Raw genomic sequence first — 23781 nt, forward strand, 5'->3', positions numbered from 1 at the left:
GTCAGAATATGTGAAGCAATGCAAAATTTCACCTGTGCTTTTTCTGAAGAAGATCACCAGAATGGGATTTATGATCTGGCTACAGATTTTATTTCTCCCTTGAGGTGAGATCCTGTAGTTACAAACAATTTCTGACATTGTTTTCACAGTAGTCGAGAATTAACCTTTTTTCATTATTTTTTTTTTTCCCTAGACAACAACCAGACACAAAGTACTAGTTATGGAATTTTGTCCATGTGGGAGTTTATATACAGTTCTGGAGGAGCCATCCAATGCCTTTGGTTTGCCAGAGTCTGAGTTCTTAATTGTGTTGAGAGATGTGGGTATGTGGACTTTGCTCTGTGGTCTCATTTGTCGACCAAAGCAAACACTTGTTTTGTTTGTCTTGAAACGGCAAGAGATGGGGAGTTTGAATGACCATCAGCTAATTGAACAAATTAATGTGGTCATGTGGATCCCCATCTTTAATTTATGCCTGTATTGGTCTTGATAGCTGCATTAGGAAGCCATTTCTGTTTAAGTCAGTGCTGGAAGTGTTTGTTTAAAGATTATTTGTCATGTGTTGGACTGATTCCTAGTGATAATTAGTTTCAGAAAAGTAAATAAGAAAAATAATGACATACACCTGTTTCTGCTTGCTGTAAAATTTTCCTCCATTATTTTAGGGGAAAGATGTTGCTGAGAGCAGGAAATACTGTAACTAAGCTGGTTGAAACAAACAAACAGAGAAGAAAGTCAAAAATGCTTAGGATATTCTTTGATCCTGGTGTTTTTGCTAATTGGGTGTTCCTTCTCATCCCAGTTTCCCAATGAGAAAGTAAATGCATGTGTCTTCCTAGCCTCAGTGGCAATTCAGTGCTTTCACAGTCTGTGTCAAGATGTATACCTAAATGCAGTATTTTATTGTTTTTATTGAAGTGGCTGGGATGAATCATCTCCGGGAGAACGGCATAGTGCACCGTGACATCAAACCAGGCAACATAATGCGTGTTATAGGTGAAGATGGTCAGTCTGTTTACAAACTCACAGACTTTGGTGCTGCAAGGGAGCTGGAAGATGATGAACAATTTGTTTCTCTCTATGGCACAGAAGAGTATTTAGTAAGCCTATATGATTTTACTTTCTGTTGAAGAACTGCTTGAAGCCCAGGGTCCTTTGTGATCAGAGTTGAATAGGTGAAGGTCAGACTGTTGGGAATTAGTATTTAAACCTTTGTGTTATAACTGATTTTGGAACTTTACACCTTTTTCACCTTGAGTCATGCCAGTTCTGCTGATCTGAGCACAGTAGCCTTGAAATAATTTCCAAGCCTAACTTTCACTCTTGCCTTTTGGGAAAGGAAGAACAACGGTATTTTAGTTATGAATAGCATTGCCTCTATATCTCTAGGTATTTTTGAGTTTGTGTTTTAGCTATTGTATGATGTTAGGTGTAGTTAAGATTCACTGGATATCTTAGTTAACTAAAGGGACACAGGCTGGGCGGTTGGATGTGGTGATCTCTGGAGGTCCCTTCCAACTGCTAGCATTCTGTGATTCTGTGATCAGTACACAAGCGTCTTAGGCATAATTTCTTCCTGCCATGTTTTCCATATGCAGTGTGGTAACTGATACTCTCCTCTGCTATGGGTCTTTTTTCCAGTTTGCTTCCAGTTGTTTCAAAACCATCCAGAGGAATACTGACTTTCTAGTGATGTTTTATTCTAATAGTCAATGTCTAGCTAAATTTTACAGTACTTTTTGCACACCTTTTAACCAAAGTGGCTCTGCTACCTAGGAATGCTTTGGGTACTCAGTCAGAATAACTGAAGCAAATTCTGTGATACAAACTAACTACCTTTTGAGTAAAGAGCTGAACGTTTAGAATTACAAATTACCTTGCTGTGAAACAGTAGTTTGTGATTTTGTTCTTCATATTGTTCATAAAGTGATCTAACTTCTTTTTTTTTCCCTCTTTGTTTCTCTTTAGCATCCTGATATGTATGAACGAGCAGTTTTGAGGAAGGAGCATCAGAAAAAGTATGGAGCCACAGTTGATCTGTGGAGCATAGGGGTGACCTTTTACCATGCTGCAACAGGGAGTTTGCCTTTTCGACCTTTTGAAGGACCTCGTAGAAACAAGGAAGTGATGTAGGTAATTTTGAAGGAGAATTTTACCTGTTTGCAAATTAAGTCAATCCTTTAAATGCTTTTAGTCCTACCCACAGAGTAAACATTATAATAGTAAGAATACTTTTATTTAACTCTGTTGTGGTTTAACCTCAGCTGAGCACCACACAGCTGCTTGCTCTCTCCCCGACAGTGGTGAGAACTGGAAGGGTAGAAGTGCAAAAACTTTAGGCTTGAGATAAAGGCAGTTTAATGCATTTTTAAAAACCAAACACCAAAACAACAAAAAACCCCACCCTGTCAGTTCTTGGCCAGCTGCCACCCTGGGAAATTCCCCACCCCATGCGGCTTTTATTACTGAGCGTGGTGTCATACGGTATGGAATATCCCTTGGGGTCAGCTGTCCCTTCCAACTGCGTACTTGCCCTGTCGGGGCACTGTGAGAAGGAGAAAAAGGCCTTGGTGTTGTATAAGCTTTGTGTGAACAATGGCTAAAACATCCCTGTCACCAACACTCTTTTGGTCACAAATCCAAAACACAGCACCATATGAGCTTGTGTGAATAAAATTAATCCTATCCCAGCCAAAACCAGTACAAGCATTCTGCTTTAGCAAGGATCTTACTGCATGGCACCTAAAGACCTGAACAGAGCTCCCCCAAAATACCAGTATTTATCCACACATCTTTTCTTCACCTTGGCGCTGGGCTGTTGTGGCATACATAGCTTGGCAAAATTACCTTGTTCTGAAATGGTTTTCCAGTGCTGTAAATTTTTGCTGTTCTTTAAATTGTCTTTCCAGCCAGTCTTGAAATGCATGCACTCCCCAAGAGTGCAGTAGTAGCATAGCATTGTTTGAATAGCATAGTTGTGGACTGTGGCAGAAGATAACAGGGGTAGCTCCTGAATGGGAAATAGAAGTTGCATCTGTGAGGTGCTGGTTGGAATTGATCCTGTTTCATGTTAGGCTAGTTTTGTCTTTCTTTTTTTTCCCCTATGTGTTGCATTTAAAATAAAGCAAAGTGGTACTTGGAAACTCTAGTAGGCCAATAACATCTCTGGTTCTGGTACTCCTTACAAAGCTGAATCCCACTTTCTCATTTTAAGGAAGTGCCCAGGCTGTGCAGGCAGTTGTGTTTGCTTGAGAGATAAGCAAGGCTTATGCTTTCTATGTATCACAGTATCACCAAGGTTGGAAGAGACCTCAAAGATCATCAAGTCCAACCTGTCACCACAGACCTCATGACTAAACCATGGCACCAAGTGCCACGTCCACTCCCCTCTTGAACACCTCCAGGGACGGTGACTCCACTGTACCTCATCCTCCAAAAAGAGAAAGCAGAACTGAAATTTTCTGTTGCAAAAAGCCTATTGATCCTGATGTGTTTCAGGAGAAATCTAAGAAATATTAGATGCTTCAGTGCAAAGTTAGTGCCAAATTTCATCCAAATTGGTAGATGTTTCCAGGTCAAAGTGATTTCTCAAAGCTCACCTCCTGTTCTTTCCTTATCCCCAAGTGAGTTTTTGGTGGCTCTATGCCATCTCTTGCCATACAACATGCTGGAAGTTAAGCATGTAAATACCTAAGTTGGACTCCTTTGATTAATCAACGCATAGGAAAAAACTTCAACTTCCTTCAGTGACACCTGAAATCTTTCCTATTTTCTTCCCAGACATGAGGTAGATAAAGTTGCTTCTCCAGCTAAGCCTAAAAATTTTCCTTTTCATTGTTTACTGCTTTAGCCACTGTCACCTCCTGAGTGAAGCTTTCTAATTATTACAAATAATTAGGCCTACAACTTCAGGCCAGTCTGTTGTTTAGATTTATATTATTGACACCCCTTTGAGGGTGGGTTACTAGACCTATGTATGTATAAGAGCTGAAGTCTCTTCTTACTTTCATATTGTCTCACAGGTACAAAATAATCACTGGAAAGCCTTCTGGTGCTATTTCTGGAATACAGAAAGCAGAAAATGGACCAATCGAATGGAGCTGGGAGATGCCTGTTTCTTGTAGTCTTTCAAAGTAAGTTTGAACTTCTCCCAAAATGTTTTGTTGCTACTTGATTGGGCTTTTCCTAGTTATTCTTTCAGGATTTGGGTCTTTGGAACAGAGATCTGTCTGTTGCAGTTGTTTTCTTTGAACTTTCCAGGGGATTGGTACAGTCAGTTTATCACATAAATTCCCATCTGTCCAAATAGTTTTATGATTGCTAATTTACAGATGAGCACCTGAGAATTTGAAGTGGTGTGAGCAGAAGAGAGATTGTTACTGTGTTTTCTCCAACCTCAGGAAAGAGTAGGAAGATTTAATAAACTTTGAACTGATGGCCCTCTTTTCTTGCAAGATTGTGATTTCAGACACTACAAAGATTAGGCAGTGGGAAGAAAATGGTAAGAAAAGATAGCTCAGAGACTTGCATTTTAGCCAGGGGGGGGGAAAATCACATTAGCATATTTTATCATATTTTCATAGTACCTTTTAATTATTTTTTTATCATCATATTTTTGCTTTATGTGTCATAATACTTAGTAGGAAGAGCCATGGAAGATCTAACCTCCATATGATCTTAAAAACACCTCCCATAACCCATTTACCTATTTGTATTCCTGAGACTTCTTCAGCACTTTGAAGTTACTACACTTTCAGGTAAAGGGAGAAAGAAACTGTTCTGTGAAGAAACAAACTTTTTTGAAAGCCAGTTAAATAGATCCATAAGGGGTGTAGAGTGAAAGTCTGATTTATGTAAAATTCTGTAGTTTGTGGTATGCAGAAATTGCAATATTTATAGTTTCCTCAGTTGTTTCCTCTGCTTATTCCATATAGTTTAAATGCTTGAAATAATGAAGCAGATTTTTTTTCATTAAACACCTGTTTACAGTAATATTTTCAAGTAGCATTTGAACAGTACTTACTCTCACAAATTTAGTACTAAAGTGAGTTTGAGCACAGCAGGCACTGACCTCCAATAGGGCCATCATCGTGCTTGCAAGCCACTGGAGCTTGCTTCAGAACATTACCAGTTTTACTGTTGGATTCAGCTTTTGATGTGCACATAATGTTAAAACTTCAAAGTTGTTCGTGCTAACACAGGAGTAGGATCCATGAAGTCCTGTGCAATTCTTCTCCCAGGCAGCCAGCACCAGAAAAGAGGACACAGTCTCAGGCTGTGCCAGGGGAGGTTTAGGCTGGATGTTAGGAAGTTCTATACAGAGAGAGTGATTGCCCATTGGAATGGGCTGCCCAGGGAGGTGGTGGAGTCACCATCATTGGAGGTGTTCAGGAGGAGACTTGATGAGGTGCTTGGTGCCATGGGTTAGTTGTTTAGGTGGGTTGGATTGGTTGATGGGTTGGGCACGATGATCTTGAAGGTCTTTTCCAACCTGGTTTATTCTATTCTATTCAGATTATCAAAGTAGAAATACAAGAACTTTAAGCTGGCCTTTTCCCTGGAGAAGTAATGATTGCAAGTCAATAGTTGTGTGATTTTTGTTGCAGCAGTTGAGCTGCATGCACGGAGTACTTATTTAGACACATCTCAGTCAGGATGAATTCTGTTAGTGTCAGCAATTTAAATAGCAATTTTCTGCTAACCCAGCTGATTTTGATTGAAAGCAACACAGTGTGCTCACACAAGCTGCTCAGCCTGCAAACCGTACGTGGCAGTAGCTTCCTCCAAAGTGATAAACTATGGTTAGTGTGTGGGGTGAGCTGGGTAAAAGTAGGAGCTGACCTTAGCTCTACCATGTAGACTGTTTTAATTGCATGCCGCTTTTCCAGTGTCCATGGAATTGGTCAAATACAACAGGAAAAGTATTTGATAGCTGAGCCTAAAAAGGAAAGAGATGGAACTATGTGTATTGATAAAAAAACAATGGACATTAAACATTTTGTTTCATAAAGGGGAAAAAATAAAAGGCACTGGAGTGTTCTTCAAGGGATAATAGATTTGCATTTATGAGACGAGTCAAAGTATTGCAATCGGTTGCAAGGCGAAAAGACCCAAGTAGATCCAGGTTCTCTTGTCTCTTCCTGGTGTCCTCTAGGGGTCTGCAAGTACTGCTCACACCTGTCCTTGCCAATATTCTTGAAGCAGATCAGGAAAAATGCTGGGGATTTGACCAGTTCTTTGCCGAGACAAGTGACGTACTGCACCGAATAATAATCCACATCTTTTCACTGCAGCAGATGACCTTGCACAAAGTTTATATTCACAGCTATAACACGTAAGTCTGCTCTCTCTTTTCATCACTTTGGTCTTGTTTAGGGAAAGAGTACTGTGACCTCAGATCAGTAACCTTTCTTTGGCAACTTATCTGAGGAAGTGAAAGCTTGTAATTCTCTGTGTAGTCACAGTCTTAGGAGCGCATTGACTAAGGTCAAATCAACTGGTCTTGAACTTGGTTAATGGAGAGAACAGCGACTTCATCCTTGGTGTTTTACAATGTGTCTGTGTTCTTCACCGATAACAACTCATTCCCGTTCGTGTATGTTACTTATTTGCAAAGTATTTTTCCAGAGACAGTTCAGCTCTCACATTTCTTACCTTACCCTCAAGAATACCAAATGTAAACGTCATCTGTATCTCACATAAAACTCTCAGTGAGGTTCTGAAGTTGTAATAGGTGCAATTTAGGATCTCGAGTTACATGGAATTCCCTCAATGGTCATTAAGTGCTCATCTTAAAATCTGTAAAGTCTGGTTTACAGTTTGATACAGAAGTGCCTTTTCTCTGCCTTGTTACAGATAATACAGAGTGTGTGTTATTCTCTAATATGCCAGCAGATAGAGTTATTCCATCGAATGTGTAACTACAGGGCTGTCTTCTCCCTTTTTTTTTCCTGTCATTTGTATTTTGAGAGAGCCCAAATACTATTTTTGAAGAGAAGCAGCTCAAACTGCTATATACATTCTAGGGTTTTTAATTGATTTTTCTTCATGATTATTTGTACCAAATGTTGTATTGGCAGTGCACTAATGCTTCACAGGAGGCAAACTGATTCTTCTTCTTAGTGTGCTTAAGCTTTTTCTTCTTCATGGGAGGTACTGTTCGGTGGTTGTTTTTTGAGGGAGATTTGTTATGAATTCATATCCATTGGTCACTGGCAATAAAATACTAAAGTGTCTTTAGTCTTCCTTGGCACTGCTGGTTTAGGAGATAATCTGTCTGTTAATTTACAGGCTGCATTTAAAGCATGTACTTGCTAATATGTAAAATACCAGATTTTTCTCTTGGAGAGAAGACAGTGTAGAGAAGAGAAGACTGAGAGGGAATCTGATCAATGTCTATAAATAGCTGAGGGGTGGGTGTCAAGTGGAGGGGGCCAATCTCTTTTCAGTGGTGTGCAATAATAAGACAAAGAACAATGGATACAAACTTGAACACAGAAGGTTTCAGCTCAACATGAGGAGAAACTTCTTTACAGTGAGGAGGACAGAGCACTGGAACAGTCTGCCCAGAGAGGTTTTGGAGTCTCCTTCTCTGGAGACTTTCAAAACCCACCTGGATACATTCCTGTGTGGATTACTCTAGGTGATCCTCCTTTTGGCAGGGGGGTTGAACTTGATGATCTCTGGAGGTCCCTAACATTCTGTGATTCTGTGAGAGATCATCCATCTGCTTTGAAGAAGTAAGAGTGCCCAAGAAAATTAAAGTGTGCTTTCTTCCTTCTCATCTGGTGTTGTCTGTTTTTGCTGAACTTCCAACTTCAGGCCAAAGCAAATTTGTTTACACAGACATGCTTTGGTGGAAGATCAGAGGTAGAAAGGGAAGTTTGATATTTTGCAGGAAATAGTATTTATTTTTGTAACAGAGTGAGCTGGAGCCTTAGGCAGCCTGCTGCCTTTTGTTCCATTTATAAGTGAAATGCTTTATGTGTAAAACCATTTCTTAACTGATAAGAAGTAATGCAAAATCTGACTTGTTGAACTATTGTAGTGAGTCTACTGAATGTATTGTTTGTATTATAGAGCTGCTATATTTCATGAGTTGGTCTACAAACAGACAAAAATCCCATCTCAGAATCAAGAACTGATATATGAAGGTCGTCGTTTAATACTGGAGCCTGGCAGATTGGCACAGCACTTCCCCAGGACAACTGAGGAGAATCCTATCTTTGTAGTGAGCAGGGAGGCTGTGAACATTGTTGGATTGATCTATGAAGAAGGTATATGAAGATCATTTCCACTTTCCTGTGGCTATTTTTTGTAAAGTGTTTGGGTTATTTAGTTACCACTCTTATGTCTTTTATGTCTTAGAAATAGTGTTTGACAACTTCTGCTGTTGATACTCAGAGTTCTAAGTATGCAGTTGAGTTTCTTTTTCAAAAATGCAAAGCACTGAGCATATTTTTCAGAAACAGCAGCTGCTGGTAATGCTCCTAAGTGCTGTGAACCTCAGCATTTGTGTGTTAAGAAGTTGGGGTGCACATGGAATTCTGAAATATTTTGAAGCATGGTACTTTCAACAAATAGAAAGGAACATCATAGAATTTGTCCAGAGAAGGGCAACAAAGCTGGGGAGGGGTCTGGAGCACAGCCCTGTGAGGAGAGGCTGAGGGAGCTGGGGTTGCTTAGCCTGGAGAAGAGGAGGCTCAGGGGAGACCTTATCGCTGTCTACAACTCCCTGAAGGGAGGTTGTAGCCAGGTGGGGGTTGGTCTCTTCTCCCAGGCACCCAGCACCAGAACAAGAGGACACAGTCTCAAGCTGCACCAGGGGAGGTTTAGGCTGCATGTTAGGAAGAAGTTCTTCACAGAAAGAGTGATTGCCCATTGGAATGTGCTGCCCAGGGAGGTGGTGGAGTCACCATCACTGGAGGTGTTTAAGAAGAGACTGGATGAAGCACTTGGTGCCATGGTTTAGTTGATTAGATGGTGTTGGATGATAGGTTGGACTTGATGATCTCTAAGGTCTTTTCCAACCTGGTCTGGTCTGGTCTATTCTATTCTGTGTTGAAGCTGGTTCTTTTGTTCCATTATTAAGTGGGAATTAAAGGTTTGCCTGTATTTTTTTTAAATATGCAATGAATGTGGCTAGCCTTTCAGTTAACAAAGGAGGTCTTAACAACTTACCTTTGCTTAGAAAGTAAGGTAATGTCATAATAGAAAAAAAACAATTAAGTTTTCATCATTGAGAGACTTACAGAGGGCCCTGTGCCAGAGCCCTGTTCTGGAAGAGATGAGCTGGAGAACATGCCACCATGGAGACATCAGTGTAGCTTTTGTCAGTATGTCCCACAAAGCGATTGCTCAGGCCAGCTGGCACTCACACTGAGGTGCCAAAGAGTGTGGGAAGGTGAGCTACTTGTAGAAGGATCAGCAGGGCCTTTCTGTTGTATCAGAGCTTTCTGAAGGAGTCAGTGAGCATGAGAACAAAGGAGATTTAACTGAGAGAGGCTGCACTCTAGGTTTGTAAAAGCTGTTTGGTGAAATCCTGCCCTTAAGAATCTCAGTGAAACTAAGCAGCCACGAGATAAGTGAGAATGATCTCTCATGAAGAAGAGCAATAAAGGGTTGGCTTTCTCAATTGAGAGAGATGGCTAGTGGAGACCTGCATGAAACCTGTGCTGTACAGCATGTTCAGAAGTGAGTCTGGAAAAGGAAATGAAGGGCAGATTGCTGAAGATACAAAGCTCTTTAAAGCATTTCAGACAGAGGCTGGTTTTGAAGGTTTGCACGTGTACCACGTGATATTAAAAACCTTGGCAGATTAGATGAAAATCCATGTAGAGACACATAGAAACAGTGTACAGGGTGGAGAGGGGAAACAGGCTGAACTTCAAAGTCTTTTATGGAGAACAAGGAAATACAGACTATTTTATTCTTTTTATGTTTCAGTTCTGCTTCCTAAGGTACATCAACGTTATGATTTGGATGGTGATGCCAGTATGGCTAAAGTGAGTAATTATGATTTTAATTTATATACCTATCTCAAATAATGATGCTGAAATGGAAGCTGTTTGATTTTCAGACTGATGATGTTAGTGAAACTCTTTTTACTTGCTAGTGAGGATTCTGATTGATAGAACTGTATTTATTAATAAGGACTCCAAAATTATGTTAAAGCCATACCTGATATACAAAATATGTCTGTAGATATATATTTTTTTTGCAAAAGAGGAAATGCTCAGAACAGCCATCTTAAGTCCAGGTGCTTTGTTGCCACATAATTCAGTGATGGGAGAAAAGAAGCCTGCCACTTTGGAGTCCTGAAGTTCGCTAGCAGATTCATCACACTCCTTGCGCTGGTGCAAAACGTAGCATAAGAGAAATAACTTTAATCTTTCAATAGAAAGGAGTCTCTAGGATTCTGCAGGAGAGTGGAATTTCTGTTGGCTGGCTTGCAAGTTTTCAGAATCTGTGGGAGACAAGTAGAAGATGTTTCATTCTTTTGGCCATTTTTCTGAAAGTGCTGAATGTATGCATCGCCCTGCTTTGCCTGTGTGACCACCGCTTACACTGTGCATTTAACATACTGGCTGGAGGAGCCTTGTATTCAGGCACAGCGGTCTTGAAAGCACATGTCTCTTTGAAAACAAGTCTTTAAAATTAACAAACAGAAAGCCATCAGTTTCAATGAACTATGTAAAACATTGTGAATTATCATTTCTGAAACTTTGTGCACAATTCTAAGTCATGCAGCAAACTTTTTAATGCAATTAGGTGAATGAGGAGAGCCTTAGAATATACAAACGTGTTGTTTTTACTAAGCTTCTTTTAATGCCATGTGTTTCATGCCTATACTACTGAAGAAATGTGCTTGTGACTTTCCAGAAATGTGAAGTAAATCCTGAGTGGTGTCATGTTTGTAAGAGATTTGGTTTTATGCTTGACATATTTCAGCACCACTGAAACAAACCTCAACACCACATTTACTCCTCTCCCCTTCAGGAGCTTTTGTTTATCTCCTGACTAAAGTTTGGGCAAAGTTAAGCAGTAAACTCCTATTCTTCATGTTGCTCTTTCTTCTCTGTGTTGCTTTGTTGTGATTAATTGACTTGAAACAATGGTTAAGAGAAGGTGGTGTGGTGTTTGTTTTTTCCACTAGGCAGTAACAGGCATCATCTGCTACGCCTGTAGAGTTGCCGGTTTGCTGCTACTTTACCAGGAGCTGATGCGAAAAGGAGTTCGGTGGCTGATGTAAGCAACTGGTTTGGATTTCATTGTGCCTTTTTTTCCTTCTTCTTTATTTGAGATGTGTCATGATTATTGATACATAACACTGAGAGCTCACAGTACCTGAGGAGGTTTTCTTCACTCCTTGAATATGAATAGGCTGTCTGATTTTGGTTTTCCTTCTTTCTGTCTTTCAGGAAAAAAGTAATCTTTTTTTTCCCTGACAGTAAGGTCTTGGTATTTGCAATTCACTTTCTTCTGTGAATTTAACTCTAGCCTCTGGTGGTAACATGCAGCTACAATGGAGCAGCTTGGATAAGATAATTTTAGATGGGGAGTATACTAATGCATCTCTAACTGAAAGCAATTCTTACCAGCAGTTATTGTTGTAGATGTATTACTGTATTTCTGTTGCTGGTAGGATATCAGTGGTAGGATATCAGTTGAATACTTTTGTTGTAAACTAATGCTTCACTTTTTTAGTGAAATAATCAAGGATGACTACAATGAAATGGTGCATAAAAAGACAGAGGTTGTCATCAGGCTGGATTTCTGCAGCAAAAACATTGAGAAAGCCGAGAAAATGTGAGTAGAAGTACTACACTGAATGCATTGATTTTTCATTATCATCTTTATTGACAGTGGTATTTTAAGTTATGTTTATTTATAAGGCTTTTGCATATCAAATATCAATTAGCATTAATTTACTGATGGCATTTACTTAAGCAGATTTAGTAATATGCTTTACTTAGAGTGTTCATTTTGCTGTGTAACCTAGCAGGAACAAGTAGTTACTCCTAGGTAGTGATTGTATGTGTTCTTTTTCACCTTCCTTCTCTGCCTCACCTTGTTGACTTTAGAAACTATAGCCAAGCTTGGACAAAGAATGAAGTAGCTTTCCTTTCATTAGTGCTTTAGTGCTTTTGCCACTGAGTTTGCTTTTGTGTGTTTATTAAGGGTGCCTTTAAATACTGCCCCATTCACAGGTTTAAGACTAACATTTTCAGCATGGAAGGAATTTCAATGTTGAAATACAACATAGAACAGATGCAAAAAACCTAAACCAACCCACTCCTAAATAACAAAGCTGCATGAGGCTGTGACTAGATCACAGTGCATGTACATAAGGATGCCAAAAGTAAACTGCCCAGGAAATTCTACTTCTTTCTCTTTTTTTTTTTTTTAAATGCCTGATTATTATGTTATTTTTGTCTATTTTGCTTAATTCAAGTGGCAGAGGTCTGTAGCACAGAGTCTCACTGTTGCCCATATGGACCCCCTACGTAGAAGAAAGTTTTTCAGAGCACTTTCTTTAAAAGTGACAAAATTTATATTAAGTAGCAGCTACAGAATTTTGTGCTTTCAGCACAGGAGATTTCCAAGTTTCAGAGTCCACAGAAGACACTTGCTTCTCTTGGCTTCCATTCTGAGAAAGCAAATGTTTTCCAGTGGTCAGACTCTTCTGCCCTACCTCTTTCAGTCAAGTACTGTCTGTAGGCGGTGGGATTGCACCATTGAATTCTCCCTCCAAGTTTCATTCTTTTTCTCTCTCGATCTTTGTTTCATCTTTGAGTCCTACTCAATGTCCAATTCTCAGTCAGATGTCCTTGCAGTGTTTTGTGTGGTCTTTCCACAAACTAGCATTGGCTTAGTTTCTAAGATGTGCCCCCCGCCCCAAGCCTCTCTACCCCTCATGCCAAACCAATGTGACGCAGCACAGAATTCAGCTAGGGAACTCCAGGCCTAGCTGGCAGCATTGCCAAGGCCAACACCAAGCCTCACTTCTCTGCAAGAGATAACAGTCTCCTGGGATGAGAGAGGGAGGGTAAAGGGAAGAAAACTGACTTTGCAGCCAGTTTTATAGGGATGAAGGACTTATGGGAATGAAATACCTTCCAGTCCACCTCCTGGACCCTCTGGACCTTCTGGAGGTTTGCAGCTTCGTGGTTCCTTAAAGGCACCTAGCTTCTGAACTATTGCATTCGCGAACTGGAGTAGTTCACACAGGAACAGAAATGTGCTATATGTTTGCACATGGCCTTTCAGCCTCTTTCACAGGGGCAGGGTTTTCAGTTTATTTGCCTTCTGAAGACTGTTACAGAGTTAGCAAAGGACCTGTCCTCTTGTTTGTTCTCCTTTTCAAGGCTACGCTTCAAAGCGTGACAATGTGAAGCTTTTATTTGAAAAGGTAGGGTATTGAATTTGAGCAGAAGTGTTGTATTTGAGCAAAGCAGCTGAGCTGGTTTTGATGGTATTTTTTAAAATAAAACATGTCTGAAACTCAGCAGGTGAAAAATACCACGATTTATTTGGCACTTGAGCTGTGGTTACAGGGAAAGTATCAATAGTAACAATATGAAACAGTTCTTTAGGTTTTGGTACCTAAACCGACCCAAGGTTTTGGTAGCTCCATCATTCCAATAAGTTACCCTAGGAAAGCACACTCATGCACTGCAGTAATATTTTGTTGTATGTCACTGAGTACTTTAAATAACTGGTTTGGTAACCTTTTAAAAATTATTTTATGAGAGGAAATAGTTTTACACTGCCTGTTGAGTACAAGTAATGAAAATAGAATTAAGAAGTCAGAAATTGAAGCTTCAAACTTCTATGTAACAGTCTATCCTATCCCCTTTCCCTTTCCCTTTCCCTTTCCCTTTCCCTTTCCCTTTCCCTTTCCCTTTCCCTTTCCCTTTCCCTTTCCCTTTCCCTTTCCCTTTCCCTTTCCCTTTCCCTTTCCCTTTCCCTTTCCCTTTCCCTTTCCCTTTCCCTTTCCCTTTCCCTTTCCCTTTCCCTTTCCCTTTTTATGTAGGGGAAAAAATCAAGACTTTTTTCCATTGCCAAAATGTTTGCAGTATTATTTGCCACTTAAGGTTGTCAGCATTTTGTGGTTGCTGCTAGACAAATACTTTATTCCATATACTATTACACTTGAGATTCAGGTAATATTTTGAGTGTATTCATTGCTTTTTTTAACTGCTGCTTTTTGGTGGTCAGATACGAGAATTTGATGCAGGTCAACTTGGAATCATCAGAAGTGGATGAAATTTCAGAGATACACACAAAACTCTTGCGTGTAAGTATGTTACAAAGCCTCTGTCATTCTCAAAATAATACAGGGGTGTTTTTTTTGGTGAATAACAACTCTGAATTTTCAGAGTCATTTATAGACTGACAAAATCCGTCACACTGCCCATGCTGAGATGTGGATATCTTCCTGAAAACAGGGCAAATGCTTGTATTAGCTCAGTGTAATCAAAATAAGTTCCTGAAAACACATTCCAGTTCTCAGTAAAAAAACATTTTTACAGTAAAAAATGATAACCATGAAATATTTGTTGCCTCACAGTCCTTTTTTATTCCATTTCCTTAAAGTATTTTGAACTGCTTCATTTGCTTTCTAAAGTGATACCTACACAAACAAACCTCAGAATGACCTGCTTTGAAATTTGCATTATGTTTCCAGACAAGTAAGGAAGGATTGAAAATAACTTTACAAACTGGCATCCTGGGACCATGTATAAAGTTCTCCATTCTCAAAGCAAAAGCGGATTAGTGCATTTTTATTTTGAAGGTTGTATGAAAGCCAGGGAAAGAAAGATACAAACTGTGTGAATAGTCATTATACAAAGTCTTAACAAAAGAGTAGTGTAGAAGTAAATAGGAAGTAAAATATGAAGTACTTGAAAGGTGGAAGCTTATGGTTGAAAGCAAAATACTAACTAATAGAAATGCCAGCTTCAAAGGTGATTCTTTCTTTGATAATACCATTATTTACCTGCTTTTAGCAAAGCCTAGGCAGATAATTGGGTGTATTTCTTTAAGGAAGGGTCAGCAAATCAAATGGGTCTGTAGTATTAATGTGCTCAGTCTGTTTTCAGCCTCAAGTAATTTTGCACTTCACCCAGTGGTAAGATGGAACTTTCTTGCTCTTAAATAGCTCTCCAGCTCTCAGGGCACAATAGAAACGAGCCTTCAAGATATCAAATCCAAACTCTCTCCTGGTGGTTTACTGGCTGACACCTGGGCAAATCAGGAAGGCATGCATCCAAAAGACAGAAAGTGAGTAACTATTACTAGTTATTTTAATAAGTATTTAATTTTACATTCAGTCACAATTCATAGAACTCATTAATAGGTACTTAAATTTCTATGTAAGATATCTAATTTTCTTCCTTTTGTCACTCTAGTCCAGAAAGGCTGCAAGCGCTGCTAAGTTCCATCACAGATATTTATTATCAATTCAAAAAAGACAAAGCAGAACGAAGTAAGTAACTTACTTGGTCCCCTTTTAACATGAACTGTAATGCAAAGGACAGATCAGTCCTCGTTCTACTAGGATATTTGTGATAGGAATGGAGAGTTAGTCAGCAGCAGTGAATATGTCTGCAGGTCTTTCTAAGTGAGATGCTGTCTTATAGCCTGTGTGACTCACACACCGTCACTGATCTCATTCGAATTGCAAGACTGGAGAGGAGACAAAAAAAAGTTATTCAGCACTTTTACCATCATGATGGGACACATAAGCCATATAGGAAATGGGTGAACTTATTGGAGTTTTACATAAATATAACTTACAAAATTAAACTGGTAATGTCTGTCATCTGCTCTGATCCTAGGGCTTTCTTATAATGAAGAACAAATTCACAAGTTTGACAAGTAAGTTTTGAAGTTGTCTTTGGGAAATACCATGATTGCTTTCAGATGCTCCTGCCAATAACCTCTTCTGTTGATTTTTATTGTGAATTATAACCTCTTTAGGATTGCTTTGTTAAAAAAAAACCTGCTTTAAATATCTTAAGTGCATAGAGCTATGATACAGGGGTACATGATAATGATGTGCTTTCTGGCACTGTAATATCTTCGTGATTAGAACTTCTAAGTGTAGACATGGACTACCTGTTCATTACCTGGGGATAACTGTCATATAGAAAGTACATTTTTTTTCCTGTGGGGTGTTCTGGGTTCTTTTTAGGGACAAAAGAGCCCTCAGTAAGAATAAAGTGACTTTAAGATGGACATAATTTCCTACATCATTATCTGGGGATAACTGTCATATAGGAAGCACGTTTTTTTTCCTGTGGGGTGTTTTGGGTTTCTTTTTTAGGGACAAAAAAGCCCTCAGTAAGAATAAAGTGACTTTAAGATGGAGATAATTTCCTACAAATGAATAAAATATGGGCTAGCTGAATGAAATTCTAGAATGATCTCATCTTCTGGGAAGTAGAGCACGTAAAGTAAGTTTTAATGCAGTTCTCTGTAGCTGTTTAAAATTGTCACTTAGGAGAGGTGCCTATATGAGTGTCTTTATGTCACCTGGATGTCTAGACTCCCACTAGGCTCCACTGACTGCTATTTCTTAAGCAGCTGTAAACAGCTGCTTTGCTCATGCTGCAGGATCAGTTCAGTGCCTCATATGCAGTTGCCTTATAATGTATAAGTTACCCTTAGGCATCTGAGGCAATGCTCTGTGACTGGGAGGCATCCCATTCTATCTTTCTGGATAGACTGCCCAGAGCAGGGCACAGGGCAGGCTATCCTCGTGCATCTCAAATAACGCTAGGTGTTTATGTTGAAGTAAATTATTATCTTGATGGCTGATCAGTTGAGTGGCTCCCTGGACTTTGCTGAGTGCTGTCTTAATTTAGATGCTGCTGCTGTAATTTTCTAAAACTTCTTACAGTTGCTGTAAGTGGTGGGGCTTAACTGACAGTTACAGGTAGAAAGGTAATATTCAGATGGTAATATTCAGATGGTAATATTCAGACTGGTGTTCTCACTGCTATGACTCTCAGTTTCCCCACAGTGAAAGCTAAATAGGGTAACTACCAAGTGGAAGGGAGGTTACCTTCAGATAAAGGACAGTAGGGGCAGGAAATCTCTTAAGATACACTGACAGAGTGGACACATCATTGCCTCACAACAGCAAGGGACTGAACCTCACATGAGAGGTCATGTAAGCAGTAATTTTGTCATCTGTTCTTAAGGGTGTGGTTGGAAAACAATGAAACACTGGGACGCAATCAATGGCTCATTTTGAAAGCTGCATTCCCAGACCATTCTATGATTCTGTAAACAGGCTTCACAGAATCACAAACTGGTAAAGTTTGGAAGGGATGTCTGGAGATCTAGTCAACCCCCCCTGCTAAAGCAGGTTCATGTAAGGCAGGTTGCACAGGATGGCAACCAGGTGGGTTCTGAAAGTCTCCAGGGAAGGAGATTCCACAGCATTTACCGGTAAATAGACCAGGGAGCAGTACTCAGGATTATTTTAGTTGAATTATAGGTATGCATCTTTGAGGACAATCTTAGCTACACTCTAGTTAATTTGGATTAACCAATAGCTATCATGCAAGACTTATTGAAACACAGGTGTCCCAGTACTCCTCCATTTCACTACTGGTGCAATGCATAGCATGGTATTACACTGGGATTACTATCTGCAGCACTAAGCAGAATTGGGTTTTGTTTTGCTTTCCTGTTCTTATTTGTTTGCTTTTTTTCTCTTGTCATAAATGTAAACTGACACAAAAATTCTCTGTTGTTGTTGGTTTTTTTCTTGCATGTGTGTGCATTAACTCAGCACAAAGGATTATTCATACATGCTGGAATAAGGCTTTCTGCCCTTTGCATTTACAATCCCTTTTCCTTCAATATACCTGCTCAGATAAATGCTGACTTGGAGAAGGTTTTTGACCTATTGTTCCTATACAAATAATTGCAACTAAATCCTTCAACTATTTGTTTTCCTCCCTGCTAAAGAATATTTTTGAAACATAAACTGGCAATTCATGCAGCGTATTGAATTCTTACACATTACAACAGCAGGAGTAGAGGTGGATAAAGTAAATCCACATACCTCTTCTCCACCTTTTGGAAAGTTAGAGGAACATCAGGGTTTTGAAACAGTATAACACTGTCCTGGTTGTTTCTCTGTTGCAGGCAGAAGCTGTATTTGCACGCTACAAAAGCCATAGCTCTCTTCAAAGATGAATGTGTCAGCAAGTATGATACATTTTTGGACAAGGCAGAGGACTGGTCAAGGCAAGCTATTGAATTATTTAATATTTGGTGATGTTCACTGCACTGCTTTCATAAAGGAAGCACTTAAAGGAAAACTTTATTTTTTTCCTTCTAGGAAAATGCTTCACACAAGGAAGCAGTTACTGGCTCTTACCAACCAGTGTTTTGATATTGAAGAAGAGGTATCCAAATACCAGGATTATATAAATGAGGTAGAATACTTCAAAATTATGTAAAGCATTTCTATAGATAAAAGACTACTCCACAGTGTTTAATGTCAGTAGTGCTGTTTATAGTGAGTCTAACATGAATGCATTCTTACTAAAATATAGGGCTGCAGGGATGTAGGATTTGGTCTATAGTAGCTTCATTGCACCTGAAGGATGGCCAAGGGATCAGGTCCAGCCAACATGGATTTAGGTTGGTGGGGCAGGACCTGCCCTTCCTGATCTCCTTCTATGATCAGGTGACCCGCCTGGTGGATGTGGGGCAGGCTGTGGATGTAGTCTACCTGGACATCAACAAGGCCTTTGACACCGTCCCCATAGCAAACTCTTGGCCAAGCTGTCAGCTCGTGGCTTGGACAGCAGCACTCTGAGCTGGGTTAGGAACTGGCTGGAGGGCCGAGCCCAGAGAGTGGTGGTGAATGGTGCCACATCCAGCTGGCAGCCAGTCACTAGTGCTGTCCCCCAGGGATCAGTTCTGGGCCTCATCCTGTTCAATATCTTTATTGATGGTCTGGATGAGGGGGCTGAGTCAGTCATCAGTAAATTTGCAGATGACACCAAGTTGGGGGCAGATGTTGATATGGGTAGAAGGGCTCTGCAAAAGGACTTTGAGAGGCTGGACAGATGGGCAGAGTCCAACACGATGGCATTCAACAAGTCCAAGTGCTGGGTGCTGCACTTTGGCCATAACAACCCCATGCAGTGCTGCAGGCTGGGGTCGGAGTGGCTGGAGAGCAGCCAAACAGAAAGGGACCTGGGGGTGCTAATTGACAGCTGTGTGAACATGAGCCAGCAGTGTGCCCAGGTGGACAAGAAGGCAAATGGCATCCTGGCCTGCATCAAGAATAGTGTGGCCAGCAGGAGCAGGGAAGTCATTGTGCCCCTGTACTCAGCACTGGTTAGGCCACACCTTGAGTACTGTGTCCAGTTCTGGGCCTCTCAGTTTAGGAAAGATGTTGACTTGCTGGAACATGTCCAGAGAAGGGCAACAAAGCTGGGGAGAGGCCTCAAGCACAAGCCCTATGAGGAGAGGCTGAGGGGGCTGGGTAGCCTGGAGAAGAGGAGGCTCAGGGGAGACCTTATTGCTGTCTACAACGACCTGAAGGGAGGTTGTAGCTGGGAGGGGGTTGGTCTCTTCTCCCAGGCAACCAGCACCAGAACAAGAGGACACAGTCTCAAGCTGTGCCAGGGGATGTTTAGGCTCAAGGTGAAGAGAAAGTTCTTCACAGAGAGAGTTAGGCATTGGAATGTGCTGCCCAGGGAGCAATGGACTCCAATGTGGAGTCACCATCCCTGGAGGTGTTCAGGAGGGGATTGGATGTGGCACTTGGTGCCATGGTTTAGTAGTCATAAAGTCTTGGGTGAGAGGTTGGACTTGGTGATCTTTGAGGTCTTTTCCAACCTTATTGATTCTACGATTCTATGTCAGTGGCATAGAGACTGCTGCCATTTTTTGAATCCTGACTTGAATTTGCAGTGTGGTGACATTTTGGGGGTTTTGTTCCCTTTTTTTGTTGTGGTTTTTTTTGTGTGTGTATGGGTTTTGGTGGTTTGGGTTGGGTTTTTTGAGTTTTGTTTCATTTGTTTGGGTTTGGGTTTTCTGGGTTTTGTTGTTGTTATTGGGGTTTTTTATTTTCTTATGGGACTGTTTTTGAGGTTTGCTTTTGGTTTGTTGGGGTTTTTTTGGGTAGCAGTTGCACTTTCTTCACAAAATCTGTGTGAGTGGATCCATGTTCATTAAGAAGTGTTCTGTGTAACTGTTAGGCTATAACCTATCTATTCCAGGTACAAGATGCTCTGCCTCAGAAAATGTTTGCAGCTTCCAGTGGGCTGAAGCATAAAATGAATACAGTCTATCCAAGCTCAAACACGTTGGTGGAAATGACTCTTGGGTGAGTTCTTCTTAGCTGGGTTGATGTAATGTTCTATATCTGTTATGTATTTTTTTCATTCATCTCTATATGGTTCACATAATCACAGGATGTTAGGAGTTGGAAGGGACCTCTGGAGATCTTTGAGTCAGCTCCCCTGCCAGATCAGGACCATAGAATCTAGCACAGGTCGCACAGGAATGCATCCAGATGGGCCTTAAAAGGAGACTTCACAACCTCTCTGGGGAACCTGTTCCAGTGCTCTGTGACCCTTACAGTAAAGAAGTTCTTCCTCATGTTGAGGTGGAACTTCCTGTGCTGTAGCTGACATCCATTGCTCCTTGTCCTATCACAGGGCACAAGTGAGAATAGGCTGTCCCTTTCTTCAGGACACCCAGCCCTCAGATATTTACATACCTTTATTAGATCCCCTCTCAGTCTTCTCCTTTGCAGAGTAAACAGCCCCAGGTCTCTCAGTCTTTCCACATAAGGCAGTGCTCCAGTCCCTTCATCATTCTTATAGCCCTCTGTTGGACTCTCTAGAGTAGACTTAGTAATTGCTTTATCAAGAGCAATAATTTTATGTTGCAAAAAAGCCTTAATATTGCTAAAGTGGTGCAGACTTGCAAGTGAGTAGGGGACAACAATAATGTATCATCCATCATTTGTAGGAAATAACGAACTTGTTTTCTGTCCCTTATTTTGCATGCAATGACAAGTTGCTGTATCATAGGAGATAACTGTCCCTGTACAAACCTGTAACCTTCCTTTCACATCTTGTTCCTACAGTATGAAGAAACTAAAGGAGGAAATGGAAGGGGTTGTTAAGGAGCTGGCTGAGAACAATCACATTTTGGAAAGGCAAGCAATTATTTTCCCTTTCTGGGCAGATACTAGGAGGGCACTTAATTTGGTCTATTTTGTAGATCCAGAGCTTGAACTGAGGGATGATCCTATAATCTCTTTAACTGTAATTATACTGTTGAAGTGCTGATCTGAGGTGTAACCAAAAAACTTATTGAAAGCTTTGAAACATGACTGTAAAATCATTCCAACACAGCAAACGTGGCATTCTTGTTTAGCCAATAAAAACATCTGCTGCACAGATTACTTCTGCATTTAAACACAATACTGTGGTGCAGCAAGCCAGTGGTGTCTTTTAGCTCCTCAGTTTTAGACATAGTGTTTAACAACTGTGGAATGGTACCAATCTGAAGGAAAGATTTTGCAGTTTTCATATTGGTTAAAGAAAGTGAAGAGAGAGAAGCTGATGTATTTACTAAAATCCCTAGCAGGTGTTGTCATGCAGACTGACTTTGCTTTATTTTCACCCATGAGGATGATAAAATAGATTAAAAAAAATTAATCTCCTGAAAGCTTATGGGTAAATTGCTGGCAGAGCTCAGTTTGTCTTCAAGCTGAACTGATTTTGTGGTTTTTTCCCCACCCCTAGTCCCATACTTGGAGCATAGTATTTATCATAGTAGTATCAGTCAGGGTTGGAAGGGACCACAAGGATCATTTAGTTCTAACCCCCCTGCCATGGGCAGGGACACCCCACACTAGATCAGGCTGGCCAGAGCCTCAGCCACCCTGGGCTTAAACACTTCCAGGAATGGGGCCTCAACCACCTCCCCTGGACAACCCATTCCAGGGCTTCACCACTCTCATGGGGAAGAACTTCCTCCTCACGTCCAGCCTGAATCTTCCCACCTCCAGCTTCATTCCATTCCCCCTAGTCCTATCACTACCTGGTATCCTGAGAAGTCCCTCCCCAGCCTTCTTGTAGGCCCCCTTCAGATACTGGAAGGCCACAATTAGGTCACCTCTGAGCCTTTTCTCCAGACTGAACAGCCCCAACTCCTTCAGTCTGTCCTCATAGGAGAGGAGCTCCAGCCCTCTGATCGTGGCCCTTCTCTGGACACCTTCCAGCACCTCCATATCCCTCCTGTAATAGGGACTCCAGAACTGGAGGCAGTACTCCGAGTGGGGTCTCACCAGAGCCGAGTATCTTCTTTTCACATACAAAAGTTAGATACAAATGCACCTGTTGGCATGTGGCAAGGGAAAGGAGAAACCCTTTAAATAATGGAATGAATTGAGGATTGATTCTGTAATGTAGTCAATCACTTCAAGGTGTGCTGTGTTTTTTCTTTTTCAGATTTGGTGCTTTGACTAGGGATGGTGTCCTGCGGAACGTGGACTGTATGTAGCTTTCAAAGGACCTGAAGAGGACTTGTAAATTATTTTCAAAAGGGGGAAAAAAAGAGCTACTGTTGGGACATTTAAAGGCAGATAACGAATCTGTATTCAGTGGGGGTTTTTCCCCTCTACAGCTGTAGTATTAAAAAAAACCCAAAAGGTGTAAATATGTATGATATGTAAATATAAAAGAAATATATATCTCTTTTTGGGGGGGGTCAGTGTTAGGATAGAATTACTCCTGGCAGGGAATTTAGCCCCTTGGAGGCTTTTTGATAAAGTCCTAAAGGAAAAAAAGTGTTGTTGATGCAAATGACTTTTGTTGGATTGGAAGAGTGCCCTTTTTTCCAGAATTCAGTCAGGTATTTATTGCAAGAGGGCTTGCAGAACTTAACTATTATGAATAGTCTTTAAAGGGTGTTTGGGATTTCAGCTTAATGACCGAGCTGAATCATCACAGAGCATGATGGTTTTTTTCAGTTGAGATCTTTTAAAATGGGGACAAAGAGCACAGATAGTGCAGAGTAGGAACACATTTCTCTTTCCTTCACATCCAAACTGTTTGTTTGCTTTTACTTGAGAAAACAAATGCACAATGTTGGTTTGTTTTAAGTTCCTCTCCATATTTGGTGCCATCTCTGTAACCACTTGACTGCTTTGTATATGGGAGTTTTGCACTTCAGGTTGTCAGACTGCATGTAAAAATTCCTCTTTGAGAGTACACAAGAGAAGTGGGGTTCTTACAACAAGGGAGCTTTTTCAGAGTCCTGTTTGTAGGCATAATTTTTATAAAAGGTTAAAAATCAGTATTAGGAGAGTTTGTGGGTAGTCAGTAGACTAGAGAGCATCATGATTCCTTCGTTGTCAAAAGAAAAGGAAATTCACTGCCTTGGTGTCTGAGACCTGCTTTCTGCTGTTCTTGGTGAGAACCAAATATCAAAAGGGAATTCAGCTATTTTTATACCCAAGTGAACAGCTTCTTTCTTTGCAAGCTTTGTCCCCCCCCCCCCCCCCCCCCCAAAATCCAGCTATGCAAAAGGAGTGCAACAGATTGTTAGGTGTTTTTCCTTGGTAAGCTGTGGCATTCTTAACTTTTTGTTTTAAAATACCAGAAGCATGCCTAACTGGAATGTTTTTATGCCTGCTTGTACATTGGTTCATTCCTGCACACACTGTCATTAGAACACATGCAGAAGTGTTAAAAATGTTTCATTCCTGGAAGCTTTTCAGGCCAG

General features: G+C 40.6%; 1 protein-coding gene across 1 annotated transcript in view; it reads left to right on the forward strand.

The window, feature by feature from the left end:
* TBK1 (TANK binding kinase 1) overlaps positions 1-23550 on the forward strand; it is a 30442-nt gene extending 6892 nt beyond the window's left edge. Inside the window, exons 4-21 of the mRNA XM_054178988.1 lie at positions 194-323; positions 919-1100; positions 1969-2129; positions 4023-4133; positions 6155-6334; positions 8080-8276; positions 9946-10004; positions 11156-11247; positions 11707-11808; positions 14221-14299; positions 15164-15285; positions 15414-15490; positions 15843-15882; positions 18166-18267; positions 18362-18458; positions 20259-20365; positions 21134-21205; positions 22506-23550. Of these exons, the coding sequence (XP_054034963.1) occupies positions 194-323; positions 919-1100; positions 1969-2129; positions 4023-4133; positions 6155-6334; positions 8080-8276; positions 9946-10004; positions 11156-11247; positions 11707-11808; positions 14221-14299; positions 15164-15285; positions 15414-15490; positions 15843-15882; positions 18166-18267; positions 18362-18458; positions 20259-20365; positions 21134-21205; positions 22506-22557 (1962 nt within the window). The 3' untranslated portion in view covers positions 22558-23550. The remainder of the gene's footprint in view (positions 1-193; positions 324-918; positions 1101-1968; positions 2130-4022; positions 4134-6154; positions 6335-8079; positions 8277-9945; positions 10005-11155; positions 11248-11706; positions 11809-14220; positions 14300-15163; positions 15286-15413; positions 15491-15842; positions 15883-18165; positions 18268-18361; positions 18459-20258; positions 20366-21133; positions 21206-22505) is intronic.
* Positions 23551-23781: the final 231 nt, after the last annotated feature.

This window comes from Dryobates pubescens, chromosome Z, assembly GCF_014839835.1.
Source record: "Dryobates pubescens isolate bDryPub1 chromosome Z, bDryPub1.pri, whole genome shotgun sequence".
In the NCBI taxonomy this organism is placed as follows: domain Eukaryota; kingdom Metazoa; phylum Chordata; class Aves; order Piciformes; family Picidae; genus Dryobates; species Dryobates pubescens.